This window comes from Schistocerca nitens, chromosome 6 (assembly GCF_023898315.1).
Source record: "Schistocerca nitens isolate TAMUIC-IGC-003100 chromosome 6, iqSchNite1.1, whole genome shotgun sequence".
NCBI lineage: Eukaryota > Metazoa > Arthropoda > Insecta > Orthoptera > Acrididae > Schistocerca > Schistocerca nitens.
In genome coordinates, this window is record NC_064619.1 from 334,192,618 (window position 1) to 334,209,644 (window position 17,027).

The following is a 17,027-nucleotide window of genomic DNA, read 5'->3' on the forward strand; positions in this document are numbered from 1 at the left end:
TTCGAATCCTGCCTCGGGCATGGATGTGTGTGTTGTCCTTAGGTTAGTTAGGTTTAAGTAGTTCTAAGTTCTGGGGGACTTATGACCTCAGCAGTTGAGTCCCATAGTGCTCAGAGCCATACAGACATCCTCCGCAAGCCACCGTTTGGTGCTGGCGAAGCGTACCCTGTACCGCAACTAATCATTTCCTTTTCTGTTCCACTTACAGACAGAGCGAGGGAAAAACGACTGTCTACATGCCTCCATAGAGAGCCCTAATTTCTCGTATCTTATTTTCGTGGTCCCTACGAGAAATGTAAGTTGGCGGCAGTAGGGTCGTTTTGCAATCAGCTTCAAATGTCGGTTCTCTAAACTTTGTCAGTAATGTTCTTCGAAATAAATGTCTTCTTCCTTCTAGGGATTCCCACTTGACCTCCCGAAGCATATCTATAACACATGCATGCTGATCGAACCTACCGGTAAAAATCCAGCAACTCGCCTCTGAATTGCTTCCATGTCTTCTTTCAATTTCACCTTGTGCCGATACCAAACCTACCGGTAACAAATCTAGCAACTCGCCTCTGAATTGTTTCGATATCTTCTATTAATCCGACCTACTGCGGATCCAAAATACTCGAGCATTACTCAAGAAAAGGTCGTACTGGCGTCCTATATGCGGTCTCCTTTACAGATGAACCACACTTTCCTAAAGTTCTCCGAATAAACTGACGTCGACCATTCGCATTCCCTACCACAATCCACACATGCTCGTTGCATTTCATATCGCTACGCATCGTTACGCCCAGATATTTAAACAACGTGTCTATGTCAAGCAGGACACGACTAATGCTGTATCCGAACATTACGGGTTTGTTTTTCCCACTCATCCCTATTAACTTACATTTTTTTTACATTAACAGCCAGCTGCCATTCATCACACCAACCAGAAATTTTGTCTGCGTCATCTTGTATCAACCTATAGTAACTTGTCTTCGACACCTTCGACACCACAGCTTCAGCAGCGAGCAACCACAATTTCTGCCCACCCTGTGTGGCAGGTCATTTATGTATATATTAAATGCAGCGGTCCTATCACACTTCCCTGCTCCACGTCTGTCTCGAACCAATTGCTGTTTTCTAAACTTTCTCAGTAGCGTTCTTCGAAATGAATGTCTTGTTCCCCCTATGTATTCTCACTTTTCCCACTTTAGCTCCCGAAGCATATCCGTAACATTTGCATGCTGATCGAAAGTACCAGTAACAAAGCTAGCAGCTCACCTCTGAATTGCTTCTATATCTTCTTTCAGTGTCAGGATTTATCCTCATTTTCTCGTTACCACAACTACGCGAGGTCCTGGATCCAACCGTTATACTTTTAATATTTAGCCGATCTTCCCTTTTTAGTTCTGTTTAGGTGTAGGTCATGCCTTGTGAAACCCCATAAATCGATAGTTCCTACTGGTACCGACGCAACATACACAAAGTTGACTGCCATAAGTATAATTTGCAACAATGCATTAATGGGCCTCCATGCATCGATTGCGTCGTGGTTGATCGTGAAGTAGGAACAGTTCCACAAAGTGCACATTCGTGCCACGAGTCACAAAGCGTATCTTAAAAAGGTAACCACATACGTCATATGGCACTTTCCTGTCGAAACATTTTCGCAACTCACTACTATCAAAGGACCTCTGTTGTAAAATCCTTACATATAGGCCCTAAGTCTCCTTTTATTATAATTAGCGCTCTGAATATGCATATGGCGTGGTACGCTGCCCCTAAAATTTCCTTCGACTTAAGGTCTACAAATCGACTATGGTGCATCTGCACTTTCTTCTTCCTAACATTTAGCATATCCCAACGTTTCCTGCCCTTATATTACTTCTATCCAATGCCGGTTTAAGGCCCAAGCGACACAAGCGGCTGCTTGGGATACAGAACTGGGAAGATAAAATTTGTAAACGCGGTATAGTGTAATTGGTAACGAAAACTCACACGTAAGGAGGTACACCATAATAGAAGCCAAATACTTACGGTAAACATGTACCAGCAAAGTGGCTAGCACCTTAAACAATAAGTATCTGAGGGGATCTGCGACCGTGTTGGCGCTATTGATTATACACTTGTCTTGGTCGTGAAAAACTGTTTTCTTTAACTTCTCATATCGTGTTTCGGCTATTCCCATCATCAGATCTTTAACATCCCTGCCATCAGTGCTCAAACTGAAATGGAATGGTTACGAGTGACAAGCTACCTGTATTTTGACGTTAAGTTAAAAATTGAAAACAAAAATTGCGTTTAGGACAAGTGTATCATCATTAGCGCAATATAGTCACCCCCATCTACACAGATGCCAAAGAACTGACCCTAAATAATGAAAAATGAGACGTTCTCAATATGAGTTAAAAAAAAAAGAATCCATTAAATTTCGGGTGAACGATGTAAACAGGCAGAATCCGGCGCTGCAATCAGCAACGCCTCTATAAGACAACAAGTGTCTGGCGCAGTTGTTAGATAGGTTACTGCTGCTACAACGGCGGGTTATCAAGATCTAATAAGTTTAAACGTGGTGTTATAATCGGCGCACAAGCGATGGACCTGAGGTAGCGATGAAGTGGGGATTTTCCTTTACAATCATTTCACGAGTGCAAGTGTACCGTGAATATCAGGACACTGGTAAAACATCAACTCTCCGACATCGCTGCGGCCGGAAAAAGATCCTGCAAGAACGAGACCAACGACGACTGAAGAGAATCGTTCAACGAGACAGAAGTGCAACCATTCCGCAAATTGCTGCACATTTCAATGCTGGGACATCAGCAAGTGCCCGCATCTCGTGGTCGTGCGGTAGCGTTCTCGCTTCCCACGCCCGGGTTCCCGGGTTCGATTCCCGGCGGGGTCAGGGATTTTCTCTGCCTCGTGATGGCTGGGTGTTGTGTGATGTCCTTATGTAGTTAGGTTTAAGTAGTTCTAAGTTCTAGGGGACTGATGACCATAGATGTTAAGTCCCATAGTGCTCAGAGCCATCAGCAAGTGGCAGCGTGCGAACCATTCAATTAAACATCATCGATATGGGATTCGGACCCGAAGGCCCACTCGTTTATCCTATGACTGCACGACACAAAGCTTTACGCCTCGCCTGGGGCCATTGGACTGTTGATGAATGGAAACACGTTGCCTGGTCGGACGACTCTCATTTCGAATTGTATCGAGCGGATGGACGTGTACGGGTACTGAGACAACCTCAGGAATCCATCGACCCTACATGTCAGCAAGGGACTGTTGAAGTTGGTGGAGGCTCTGTAATGGTGTGGGGCGTGTGCAGTTGCAGTGATATGGGACCCTAATGCGTCTAGACACGACTCTGACAGGTGAAACGTACGTAAGCATCCTGTCTGATCACCTGCATATATTCATGTCCATTGTGCATTCCGATGGACTAGGACAATTCCAGCAGGGCAATGCGGCACCCCAAAAGTTCAGAATTGCTACAGAGTGGCTCCAGGAACACTCTGGAATTTAAACACTTCGGCTCGCCACCAAACTCCCCAAACATGAAAATAATTGAGCAAATCTGCGATGCCTTTCAACGTGCCGTTCAGAATAGATCTCCGCACCCTCGTACTCTTACGGATATATGGACAGCCCTGCAGGATTCATGGTGTCAGTTCTCTCCAGTACTACTAGAGACGTTAGTCAAGTTCATGCCACGTCGTGTTGCCGCACTTCTGCGTGCTTGCGGGGGCCCTACACGATATTAAGCAAGTGTACTAGTTTCTTAGGTTCTTCAGTGTAATTGGGCTAAAATTTCACAACCAGAAATACAATGCTACTTTAGAACTTTACACGTTACAATTAACTGGTGAGTTTTCTTCATGTGTAACATACAACTTATGCAACTAAACAGTGTCTTATGGTTAATACGCCAATATAAAATTTGATATTTTTTTTTGTATTTCCATCAAACTGTTTCCGTAGAAATTAAAAAAATTCTACATTACAGAATTTAAAAAATCTGTTATTAAACTAAAAAAAATCACAGAAATATTATATTTTCATTCTTTCTATTCAGTTTAATAGACAGTAGATATTTACCGAAGTTACGTCAATACAACGTAGTCAGTTCTTTCTTCTTTCACTAAAAGCTTTGAAAGTATCAGGAACTACCTCAGATGGAAATGAATTTCTTGTTAGCATTTAGCATTGGGATAGGATTCAAAATATATTTCGGTTACATATGGAAGTCTACGTAGTACTTATTTTAAAACCTAATTCCACGACCATGACGGAGCTTACCATCTGCAGAATCTTTAACAGGACCGATTGTGGACCTTTAGTGCAGAGCTGATTGGAGGGTCTGAATCAGAAGCTCAGACAGTTCTGCAAGCGTGTAGTCTGCTAGTGACACGATGTGCACACGCGGGCAGGCCTAGGAAAAATTGGTATAATAGATGAAAATTGTCATAGCTGTGTTGGGAAAGAACGCAAGTTTGAAGCACTAATAGAAAGCACTGAAGCAGAAATCGTCATTGGTATTGAACGCTGGATAAAGCTGGAATTAACTTGAGCCGAAATTTTTGCCAAGGACCTAACGGTGTTCGGTGTGGATCGATTAAAGTCAGTTAGTGGTGGCGTGTTTCTTGCTGTTAGATGCACTGTAGTTTATCTTGTAGTGAAATTGAAACAGATAGTTGGTGTGAGTTTGTATGGACTGAGTGTGTACCCGACAGCCGGTTCCTTTTACCATCTCTCCGATTTAGATGGTACGGTTGCTGAAAGTTTCAGCGACAACTGCAGCCTCATTTCCAATAGGAACCTATCTCATACACTCATAGTTGATGGTGACTTCAATCTACCCTCGATATGTTGGTGAAAATTTGTCTAAAATTGTGGTTATCATAAACCTCGTCTGAGATCGTACTAAATGCTTTTTTCGGGAATTTTTTGAGCAATTACTTCCCTTGCGCACTCGCAGTGTAAATTGTTGCGAAAACATACTCAACGTCTTGGCAACTAATAACCCCGAGCATCTTGACGGATACAGGGATTAGTGACGACAACATCCTTGCAACGATGCTGACTACCGTAACATCCAAATCCACAAAAATAAAAGCACAATATATCTATTTAAAACAGCAGATAAACATTTGCTTGACGTATTCCTAAAAGACAAGTTTTCACTCCTTCCAAATTAACATTGTAAGCGTTGATCAGATACGGCTTAAATTCAAATAAATAGTATATCGGAACTGAGTGTTTCATACCAAGGAAATTAGTAAGATATGGAACAGATACACCTTTGTACACAAAAGAAGTCTGGACACTGTTGCAGAGGTAGCGCAAAAAGCATGAAAGATTTAAAAGAACTCAAAATCTCCCATCCGGTGATATTTTACAAAAGCTCGAAATTTAGCGCTGTTTTCAGTGGGAGAGCTTTACACAGTTTCCACAACGAAACAATATCTCGAAGTATGGCAGAAAATCCAGAGAGATTCTGGTTGTGTATAAAGCACACCAGCGGCGAGGCACAATCAACACCTTCACTGCGCGAAAGCAATAGTAATGATATCAATGACAGTGCTATTAAAACACAGTCAGTAAATGCGCTTTTCAGAAATTGATTTACCAAAAAAGACATAGTAAATATTCCAGAATTAGAATCAAGAACAGCTGAAGAAAGGAGATACCCTCAGTGTAGCGAAGCAGGAAAGTCAATAAGGGCAAGTCTTCTGTTCCAGATTGCATACAAACCAGTATGTGCGCTGATGAAATCGCTCCATTTTTAGCAGTATCATAAAAAACAGCTCGCTCGAAAAAAGATCCGTACCAAAATACTGGAAAGTATTGCTGGTTACAGTGCTAGATGAGAGAGGAAAGAAAAGCAAGCCGCTGAGTTATACCGATATTGGTGAAATCGATTTGCAACTCATACTGTGTTCGGACACTATGAAATATTTAAAAGAAAACTATCTATTGGCACGTAAGTCAGCAAAGATCTAGAAAATATAATTCTTGTGAAACACAGCAGGCTGTTAATTTACATGAAGTAATGAGGGCTATCGACAGGGGCTCTCAAATTTATTCCATATTTCCAGATTTGCAGAAGGCTTTTGATTGAATCCTTGCAAGCGACACACTGTGTGCCTACAATTTGAGCAGCTTTCTTAAATTATTTGCGGATGTGCTCTCTCTTACCATCTATGAGGTTATCAGAAGATCAAAACAAATTGCAACATTTAGACAAGATATCTGTATGATTCGATGATTCGAAAAGCGGCAGTTGACCCTAAATAATGGAAAATAAGAAGTTCCCCAGATGAGTACAAAAAAAGAATCCTTTAAATTTAGTTTAAACGATAGATCACAAAAAGTTAAATATTTTACATTCAACCAAATACCTAGGAGCTACAGTTACGAACAACTTAAATTGGAACGATTACGTCGAAAATGTTGTGGGGAAGGTGAATGAAAGACTAAGTTTTATTTACAGAATACTTACAATAAGTAACAGATGTACTAAAGAGACTGCCTACACTACACTTGTCCGCTTGTTCTGGAATACTGCTGCGTGGTACGGGATCCTTACGAGAGAGGACTGACGGTAGACATTGATAAAGTTCAAAGAAGGAAGACTCCTTTCGTATTATGGCGATCTAGCAAAGAGAGCGTCACGAATTTGATATGCGAGTTGGGGTGGTAGTAATTAGAATACAAGCTTTTTCGTTACGGCGAGATCCTTTCACGAAACTTCAATCAGCAACTGTCTCCTTCGAATGCGAAATTATTTAGTTAGCTCCAGCTGCATCTCTAAAATGATCATCGTAATAAAATAAGAGAAATTAGAGCTCACACTAATAGATTTAAAGGTTCGTTTTTCCCATGTCTACTCTAGAGTGTAACGAAAGTGGTTATATGAACCCTCTGTCAAGCACTTAAGCGTGAACTGCAGAGTTGTCATGTAGATCTAGATCACTAAATTTGCATTTGTTGTTATTTGTATTGCCAACAGCGTAAGGAAAGTCAACCGATGTCTGGGGAACGGGGTGACTGGGGAAAGAGGGGGGGGGGGAACACCAAGCGATATGTCGCTTGTGTGGTGATGTGTTCTCGAACCAGCCCTGGAACTACCGGAGGCTCTTCTCCACCGAACTCTAGCAATGGTCAATGGCTGTTCATAGTCCTCGATCCTGGTCAGTTCCTTCCTCGCTTCCTCCAAAGGTACCAGAGGGGGACATACCTCCGTACCTGGTTATTTAATGAAATGTTCCTAGTGCATACTACGCAATTCCAGCAGTGAGTGTCGTAAGTTTTCCCAGTGTACTCACCACTAAATCCTTACCCCCTCCTCTCCATGAAAATGCATCCTACAAGACTGACAAAAATCCTCCACTCACTAGACTATGACAGCTTCCACACTTTTCACTCATGATGAAAGTAATTTAGAAAGACGAATTAAGATGACTGACACACGTCGGAATTGCTGCACTACACCGGGCAAAATGAGGCCTCACAGGATATTAGGAGGTATCCCATAACTTCTGTCACTTTAGTATATAATGACTGAAAAATGAGTTAGTAGTTGCATTGTTTTAAAATAGTTTGTGTTGCTAAGTTTTAGTTGTTTGACCTTTATAGCTTGGAAAATTTATAACTAGGCTGCGTTAGACCAACTTTGGCTGCGTACGCTTTGCCAGCGTAATAATTCTTGGTAGTCTCCTGGGATTTGCTGCCCGAAAATCGACATGAATCGGTATTTCGACTATCCATTTGTCCACTATCTTAAAGAGAGACGCTGCTGGTGAGCCCCACTGAAAAATGATGCCATGGCCTTTTTTCTTTTTTCGCATTTTCATTCTTTCCCCGTAAGGGGAACGTCGGTTGGTTTGAAGGCATGCAGTGCACTTTTCAGCAAGACGTATACCAAGGCTGCAAGCCGTCGTGCTATTTTGGCCCCCATACCGTACATTGCACATGTGCCGCCCCGCACATGTGCTACTGCAGAATCGGCTTGTGACACCGCCTGTAGCAGTACACCAGCACCAGTAATGTATCGTAATCAAAAGACTATCCTCCCTTTTGGGTCAGCCGCACGGAAGAACGTTGTGTTTTGTTACGAGACAGTACAGGGTTGCGATGTCCTGTTAAGACGGAAATGTGTTGATGCAGAGTGACTTCCATCCTGCACAGCGACAGATTTACAAATGACTTCGTGCTACAACTCATTTTCTTACGTGTTACAGGTGTATACTTCATGTGTGTGTGTGTGTGTGTGTGTGTGTGTGTGTGTGTGTGACGGTGCGGCACACGTGTCAGTTTCTCTATAAACAAAACATTATCACTATAACATGTACACCTTTCATATAAATGTTGGTTTGCAGATATGAACGGATATATCATATGCTTACATGGTTAAAAGTTTCTTGACCGAACACCATCTATATAAAAAATTGTGCGAAGTACCTTCTTTTTCTGTTATTTATTTTTTAACCAAGGGGAAAGAATATCTACTAGTTCTGATACACAGGAGGCAGGATTTCTTTTTAAAAAGATGATACTGATTCACATCACGTCGACGACGATTCTTAAGGCACTGCGAATATTTTCTGCTAGTCTTACAGCAAAATTAACTGATGAAGTATTGTACACTGGTCCTCCTCCTACGAAAAGAAACATCATGACATCTGATATATAAGAGGACCCCTTCGAAGCTGTTTCCACGGGGAGTATGCTGTTGCCTTTAATGTTTCCAATAAATACCTGCCTTTATTTTTCCGTCGACCAAATTTAACGTCCTGCTCACAAATCAGGAACTGCATCGTCTCTACAGAACTCAGTCGCTTGAAATACACTCAGTTTATCACTCAACTCACTATCAAATTACAAACAGTTCCCAAGGCATCTATCTGATCCACGTGGGTCCATATGAGTGCCACAACGTTTATTGCAATTCATCGTTCCACAATAAATAGCTGTACTGGCCGATATACCACCGATGGCGTTGTTTGCGGGTGTCGAAGTACCGCGTGGAATTCCTTGGCAATAGAATGGTCATGAAAGTCAGCGCGAATCGTTTCTCAACAGATAGTTTAACCACCCAACTGCGGAACTTGCGAGTATGCGACAGATTCCTCTCATTATACCCTGTATGTTGGATGTTGTCAGTTCTTAGAACCAAAATGTAAATAGCAAACACGTGATAGATAGCCAATGGGATTATTTGCTTGGTGGCATACCTGCTCTAAGAGAAAGTTCAAGATTTCGTCAGGTTTCTCTTTTTGGATGCAATAATGGAAGCTATGAAAGTATGCATAACATTTTCATCAGAGTTCTATTCATTTTAACAAATAAATTAGCGACAAGCACTAGGCATAAAAAAAATACTTCATCAGTCTTCGTTAAGAAAATGTGGCTGCTGGAAGTTGATTTCGTTTGGAATTATATATATACAAGTAGCCTTTTGCCCATGGCTTCAACCACATATGCATATGGCACATATATTGCATACAACTTTCCCACGCTGTCTGTCCATCTCGTCCTCCCCCTCTTCCTTTTCTGTCTGCTCACTACCACTTCCATCACCTTCCTACACCTCCCCATTGTATCCTCTCCTTCTGAACATCTCCTCTTTCCCCTCACTCCACACATCTCCTCCAGTCCCTCCCCTCGTCCATCTAATTCTTCCCCCATTCCTCTGTCCATATGCTCCTCTCCTTATCTCTGTCGATCTCCTCCCCCCTTTCTCTGTCCATCTCATCCACTCCCTTCTCATTATTCATCTCCTGTTTCCACTTCTCTGTGCCCTGGAATGCATTGCAATACTAGCTACGAAATGTGCCAGTAATGCGGGGTAGTCTAAACACAGGCATTGCAATCCTTTTTCACCCCCACAGTACTCCCTTCCACACAATAAGTAGTATGTATACCAAATTTGGTTAAAATCGACCCAGTAGTTCAGGTGAAGACATGAACCATACACAACTACGCAAATACATCAATTTATATGTGCACGAGCTGAGAACCCAGCGTTGCCCAGGTAAGTATTTATTCCAGTCTTCAATTAGTCCATCTCCTTCTTCCCCCTCTCCCTGTCCATCTCCTCCTCTCATTTTGTCCACCTCCTCAACATCCTATCTCTGTTCACGTCCTCCATCCCCCCCTCTGTCCATCTCCTCCTGTTCCTTTTTCTGTCCATCTCCTCTGTCCCCTCTCTGTTCACGTGCTTCTCTCGCCGACTAATTACATCTCCTCGCCCTTCCCTGTGCCCAAATCTTCCACCCCCCCCTTTCTCTGTCCATCACCGTCGCTCTTCTTACTTCGCCCATCTCCCCCCCCCTTCCCTCTCTCTGTTCATTTCTCCCTCCCCCTTTCTCTCTGTCCAACTCCTCCTCCCTTCTTCCTGTGTCCATTTTTTCCTCCCCCTCCTCTGTCTGTTCATCTCCTCCTACCCCTTCCCTCTCCACATTAGCATCTCCACCCCAGTAGGATGGTGATGGTTCTTATTCCCACAGTATTACCTTCCACAGCTTAACTAATATGTGTACCAAATTTGGTTGAAATCTTCCCGGGGTTAAGAGAGCTTTCTTCCTGTGGCTTTGCCCATGTACACACAAGTCATACATATTTAACATACTAAACAAGTATTTGTACATATATTTCATTTGTCTTTCTAGCAAATTTCACTGTGTAGTTCATTTTTACACATCTCAGTGTTTATGTCATCTTATCCCCTGCACTGTGTGTCAGGCAATGATATATTTTTGAATATCTTTTCAGAGACATATGTGGATACTGTCTGCAAAATGTATCAAAACTACAGTTAGTAGTAAAGACATAATAATTCCAAAGGTCATGCATGATGCGGCAGTTTTTGCGAATCTCAGAGTTTATGATGTAGTATCACCTGAATCTTTCATCAGACACTGATATACACTGACCAGCCGGAACATGATGACCACTAACCTACCACCCATATAAACACATCCAGGTGATAGCAGCATCACCTGGTATGGAGCAACTGCTAGTCAGACACATGCACGGTGCATGTAACACCAGTTAGCATGCTATGAGTAGAACGGGGGAGGCTTGAGATCCATCTGAGTCTTGACTGAGAGTAGATAGTGGTGGCCCAGAAGCACAGCATGAGCATTTAAGAAACTACACAACTTGTCGGCTGTTTGAGAAGTGCAGTGGTGAGAATCTTCAACACATGGCAAAACGAAGGTGGAACCACATCCAGGCATTGTGGGGTTGGGCGGCCACCCCTCATCACAGATGTTGAACATCATAGGCTGGACAGAGTGGTCTAATACGACAGGCAGCAAACTGTGGCAGAATTAACGTCAGACTTTAATTCTGGGCAGAGTACTAGTGCATCTGAAACCACAATGAACTGAACATTCCTAACAATGGATCTCTGCAGCTTATTACCCATATATGTGCCAATGTTAACACCATGACATCGACAGCTATGACCGAAATGAGAACTTAGCCATTGGTACTGAATGTTGGCACACTGGCATCTGATGAATCCCAATACCTTCTTCATGAAGCCAATGGAAAGGCATGAATCTGTTGTCTTCCAGGACTGAATCCGGCATCACAACTAATTACCCCATCCCCAGAATATGTGGGAATTAGGTGACTTGCCTGTACAATGTGGTGTCAACTTGTCCTTGATACCTGAAGTACAGGTCAGAGACAAACTGGCGGTGGCTCTAATACATTCTGGGGTACATTCACATGGGCATCCATGAGTCCAGTGGAGATCGTTCAAGGCACCATGATGGTCAAGGAGTGTCATACACTGGTTGCAGACCACGTACACCCCTTCAGGATTATCATGTTTTGCGATAGCAGTGGCATTCTTCAACAAGATAATGCGCCATGTCACAAGGCCAGGAGTGTGATGGAGTGGTTGGAGGAACACAGGGGCGAGTTCCAGTTGATGCGCTACACCCCAACTCATCAGGTCTAAATCTCACTGAATACATCTGGGATTTGACCGAATCTGGCATCACAACTCATCACCCCCTCCCCGGAATTTATGGGAATTAGGTGACTTACGTGTACAGATGTGGTGTCAACATGCTCCAGTGACCAACCAAGGCCTTATTGCTTCCATGCCATGACACACTGCTGTTATGCATGCCAAAGGTGGATATACCAGATACTACATAAGAGATCATAATGCTATGGCTGATCAGTGTAATTTTGATGGTACATTCCGTGGTATATGTGAACACTGTCTGCAAAATGAGTCATGAATACAGTTTGTAATAAGGAAGTAATAAATTAAAATATCATGTTTCATGCTGCAGTTTTAATGCTCAAACAGCAGACATGTAATAATTGATAACTTTTTCCTTTCTCCATTTGGGTAGGTTGTCAGCGAGAAAAAGTTCCATAAAGGTTTGAAATCATGTGTAAAGTTCGTTGCAAGTCACTATGTGCTCTCATTCTCAAATACTGGCCGGTTGAATAATAGTTTTCCGCAGATCATAGGCTACATTGCTTCTTTGCCGCACCCCCACCTCCGACATTGGTGGGTGGTTCTTTCCACCTCAGCGATTCGTTCCAGACAGTATTTGATATGTGTAATAAGTTTAGCTGAAATCGGTCCATTGGTTCAGGAGGAGATGTGGAACATATACACAGAGTGTAACAGGTCTAAGTGCAGATATTTCCTATGTGGTATCTTAATATGTGCACAAATCAGTGGTTAGTTTTTTTTTCTCTGAATCAAACAGTTTTCCCAAACATACCTCACAAACTCTGACTTGATTTTTCTGCGTGGTCATACTGTACCACTAAGTGGACTATGCTTGTCAGTATAGACTAAATGTTTTCCATGTGTACATCCAAGCTTCAACAACTGACCTGCTGCCCAGGGGAAAATTAAAATTAATGGCATACACTTGCCACATGTACTTGAAAGGTACTAACCAACCTAATTTTTTACAGCAATATTTATTAATCTGTAAATAACATGAACACTGATGTAATATTGTTCAACACACCATCTTCAGTCATCAACAGTAATTTATGCACTTATACCTGTTGCGACCTATGTGTACATGCCTACATATATATACCTATCTTTATAATATGTGTGGATATGACATAGATTATAAGCTACACTTGCCATAAGACCACTTTATTAACAACACACGGAGTTGATTTGTTAACAAGATAATGTACAAAAGAAGTTTGTGTGTCCAGATAGCAGCTTAGGTACAAACTCCTTCTTGGCTGTTACCATCGACGGCGGCCACTACGGTCTGGTGGAACAACTGCTCGATAGCCGATCTGTCCAGGTTCCGCCCTGCAACAAAATAAGCACTTATGAGTTGAAACTCGTCCAGCTATCGTTCTCCAATGTCTGGAACAAGTTGCGAATTAGTATCATGTGAAATCTGGCTCTTTAGGCAGTCCTTTTGTCTTTAAAGGTAGTGCAAAGGCTCCAAACAGGATTCGTATTCTGAGTGGTATCAGTAGGATTTCCATCTCCATACAGTGCAGAAGCAACTTCGATTAGAGTGGATGAAGTAGAGCAGACAGAACATAAATAAATCAGCATGGTTGGGGATTACAGCAGTTTTGAATTTTCGAAGTAGCTACTCCTCAAATCCCTACTTGTTCAAAGTAGCTCTTCCCCAGAGACTGAACGGAACTAAAGATATAATTTAGACATCTGAGATGGTGCTATAGAATGATGTTGAAAATTCGATGGGCTGCTAAGATATGAGGCGATTTTCTGCAAAACTGGCGAGTTGAGGAGCACGTGAAACACTCTGAAAAGAAGAAGGGACAGGATCATAGAACATGTGTCAAAACATCACGAAATAGCTTCCATTGTATACAGCGACCTGTAGAGAGTAAAAAGGGTAGGGATGAAAGGTGTTCGAACAATCTCAAACCATGAAACATCCTGGCAGATTAAAACTGTGTGCCGGACCGAGACTCGAACTCGAGACCTTTGCCTTTCGCGGGCAAGTGCTCTACCAACTGAGCTACCCAAGCACGACTCACGCCCCGTCCTCACAGCTTTACTTCTGCCAGTACCTCGTCTCCTACCTTCCAAACTTACAGAATCTCTCCTGCGAACCTTGCAGAACTAGCACTCCTGAAAGAAAGGATATTGCGGAGACATGGCTTAGCCACAGGTAGGTAGGAGACGAGGTACTGGCAGAAGTAAAGCTGTGAGGACAGGGCATGAGTCGTGCTTGGGTAGCTCAGTTGGTAGAGCACTTGCCCGCGAAAGGCAAAGGTCCCGAGTTCGAGTCTCGGTACGGCACACAGTTTCAATCTGCCAGGAAGTTTCATATCAGCGCACACTCTGCTGCAGAGTGAAAATCTCAATCTCAAACCAGTCAGAAGGCTGATGGAAAAAGAAATAGTATACTACCAGGTAAATATGGAGCTGTAGATTATGTCGATACGGTTACGAAATAGACATGATAGCAATGTGTCATTGTGTATGAACCTAACTGCAATATTTATCGTATTAATTCCAATTTTATAGCTTAGCCAGTAGTTGGCACACAGAGAAGAGTGCTCTCTTGAACACCGTCTTCTTCTCTAGTTCACATATGTTTCAGAGAGTAACAAAAGAGAGTAGTAACAAAAGGGAGAATTTTCTTGAAACTTTTGTGGAAAACGTTTCTTGCATGAAGTGTACATTTTTATAAAGAAAAGCCAAGTAATTATGTAATTTCGTGATTGATTAGTGAATCAAAGTCGATCACAACACCTAACAACAAACTCTTTGAACTTAAAAAGAATTTTTGTACTACGTGAATTCCATTTTTCATGAGACATATTTATGATAACAGTACAATACTGCTGATTCCGTTGATACAACACAAACTTTCTGAATTTGTATTTTAGGATTCCTGAAAGAAACGCATATTTCAAACCCTGAAACTGTTTTAATAAGTTCACCCTTGTTATGATACCATAAACTGAGGATCATTAGCAACTAAAGATCATTGCAGGGAAATAAGTTTTATGGGGGACCAACTTATTTAACTAATTCCAAAATTATACCGCATATTCTTTAAAAGACTGTTTTGAAATGTAACATTTATTCAGCAGACACTTGAAGACAAAAGATAATGATTTGCAAATGAAACTGCAATCCGATCAATCAGCTGAATTAATATCATTAAAATATAAATCAAAATGTTTAATCATCTGCAACTTCAAACATATTACAGAGCAGAATGTAAAAGCAGGTTTGAATGAGCACGAAAATTCCTTTAAGATGTGGCACTTTAGCCATAAATTCTCAGACCATTTAAATTTTGTAAAAAATGTGTTTTTTTTTTCTAAGATGGCAAACAGGTTGCAGGGTATAACAGTGGGATCAAGTTTGGTTGCTAACACATTAACACACATTCAAACAGAATTAAAATTCAACAGAAATGTCGACTTGATTTTGAGATATCACATCCCGTAAGCTGGTGGGGACGTCAAGTGTAACTTCAGAGTGAGTCAGTGTTGTGGCATGTCACAAAGATGCACAGTACTTTTGTTCTTGTGAAATTCAACCATATATATGTTGACAACAGTGAGTAAACATGACAGATGATGTCCACGTGCGACTTCATTCATTTGTTTCATTTATCAAGATTCACAATTCACATGGGTATAAAACTTGACTGCACAAATGAACTTCAGGACCAGAGATTTGGAATCAACTGCGGCCAACAAAATAATGATATTAACTGATGAAATACACATGCTGGAATTGTGGTGTTCTGGTGCTTCACTGAACTGAGGCTCTCAGTTATTACTCAATCCCAAGTGTGATGCCAAGAAGCCTACTGTCGATGATGATTCTACCACCTGAGCTCGGTAACGGACTGGAGTAGAGAGACTTACAAGTCAATAGGCAAGCCGGTGAGGCGAATGCCGTGGTGTTTTGGCTGATTCCTCTATGTGGAACACCAACACATGTAGAAATTCTACTTGTGCCTGTTGAAATGGTACACTTTACCAACATAATAATGTCTTCTAATTCAAAAACATTCAGTTGATTTGCACATTCAAGTGACATATAACTGATGGACACTGTACCAGCCTGGCGCAGTTTACTGAAGAAAGAAGTAAACGCTCTTGAATCTGACACTCTGCAGTTAGGAAATAGCTTACCGCATTCTCTACAGTACCCACTGGAACATCAGTACACAAATGCCCTATCGGCATACTCAACATTTGTAAACACATACGACATCGTTAATTGATACAGTAGCATTGGCCAACAAGTCACAGTTGAAAGCTTCAATGACGTAAACTAAAACATAATTTCAACCTTATCTTCAACAATAAAATGACAATCCAGAATAAACCCTTAGTAAGTGGTACAAAGAATGAGACTTATGGAGAAAGTAAGAAAAATGTTCATTATTTCGAAAGTGATCGCTATTAATGTCCATTTATCGCACTTTGAGACAAGGCAATTAATGTCGTCATGGAAAAATGTTTGTGTTTACCAATGGAACCATGACTGTACCCAGGCATGCACCTCATCGTCCGAAGCAAATCGTTGGTCACGGATGTCTTTCTTCAGGCTGCAAAAATATGGAAGTCGCATGGGGAAAGATCGGGACTGTATGGAGAATTTGTAAGGGCTTCTAAGCGAAACTCCTGCGGGTCAGTTGAAACAACCTTGGCAACATGTGGGCACACATTGATGGTCTCGACACACAGTGGGATACATTTATTAACAGTTAGGGCGATTACTTGTGAAATAATAAGCAGTTTAATTACTTTTCTTCATCTGTCTCGTTTTCCTTTGACTGCTCCTTCTATACACTGCCTGACGAAAGGGGGGGGGGGGGGGGGACACGAAATGAAATAGGAAATGTAATATTAATTCTGTGATTAAAAAGTCTAGTCGAATTTATACAGAACTTCGCATCATGACTCCACTTATCAGTAAGAATTTGCACCCTAAATGGCCTGGATGAATGCACTTATTCTGTTGGGAAGGATGTCATAAAGCCACTGTGTCCTCTCTTGAGGCAAGTTGCACCGCAACTGTTGTA

General features: G+C 41.8%; 1 protein-coding gene across 2 annotated transcripts in view; it reads right to left on the reverse strand.

Moving 5' to 3' along the window:
* Positions 1 to 13,116: 13,116 nt before the first annotated feature.
* LOC126262767 (COBW domain-containing protein 1-like) overlaps positions 13,117 to 17,027 on the reverse strand; it is a 566,092-nt gene continuing 562,181 nt past the window's right edge. For both annotated transcript variants that reach the window (XM_049959581.1, XM_049959580.1), the window contains one exon: positions 13,117 to 13,300. In XM_049959581.1, coding sequence (XP_049815538.1) covers positions 13,206 to 13,300 — 95 coding nt within the window. In that variant the 3' untranslated portion in view covers positions 13,117 to 13,205. The remainder of the gene's footprint in view (positions 13,301 to 17,027) is intronic.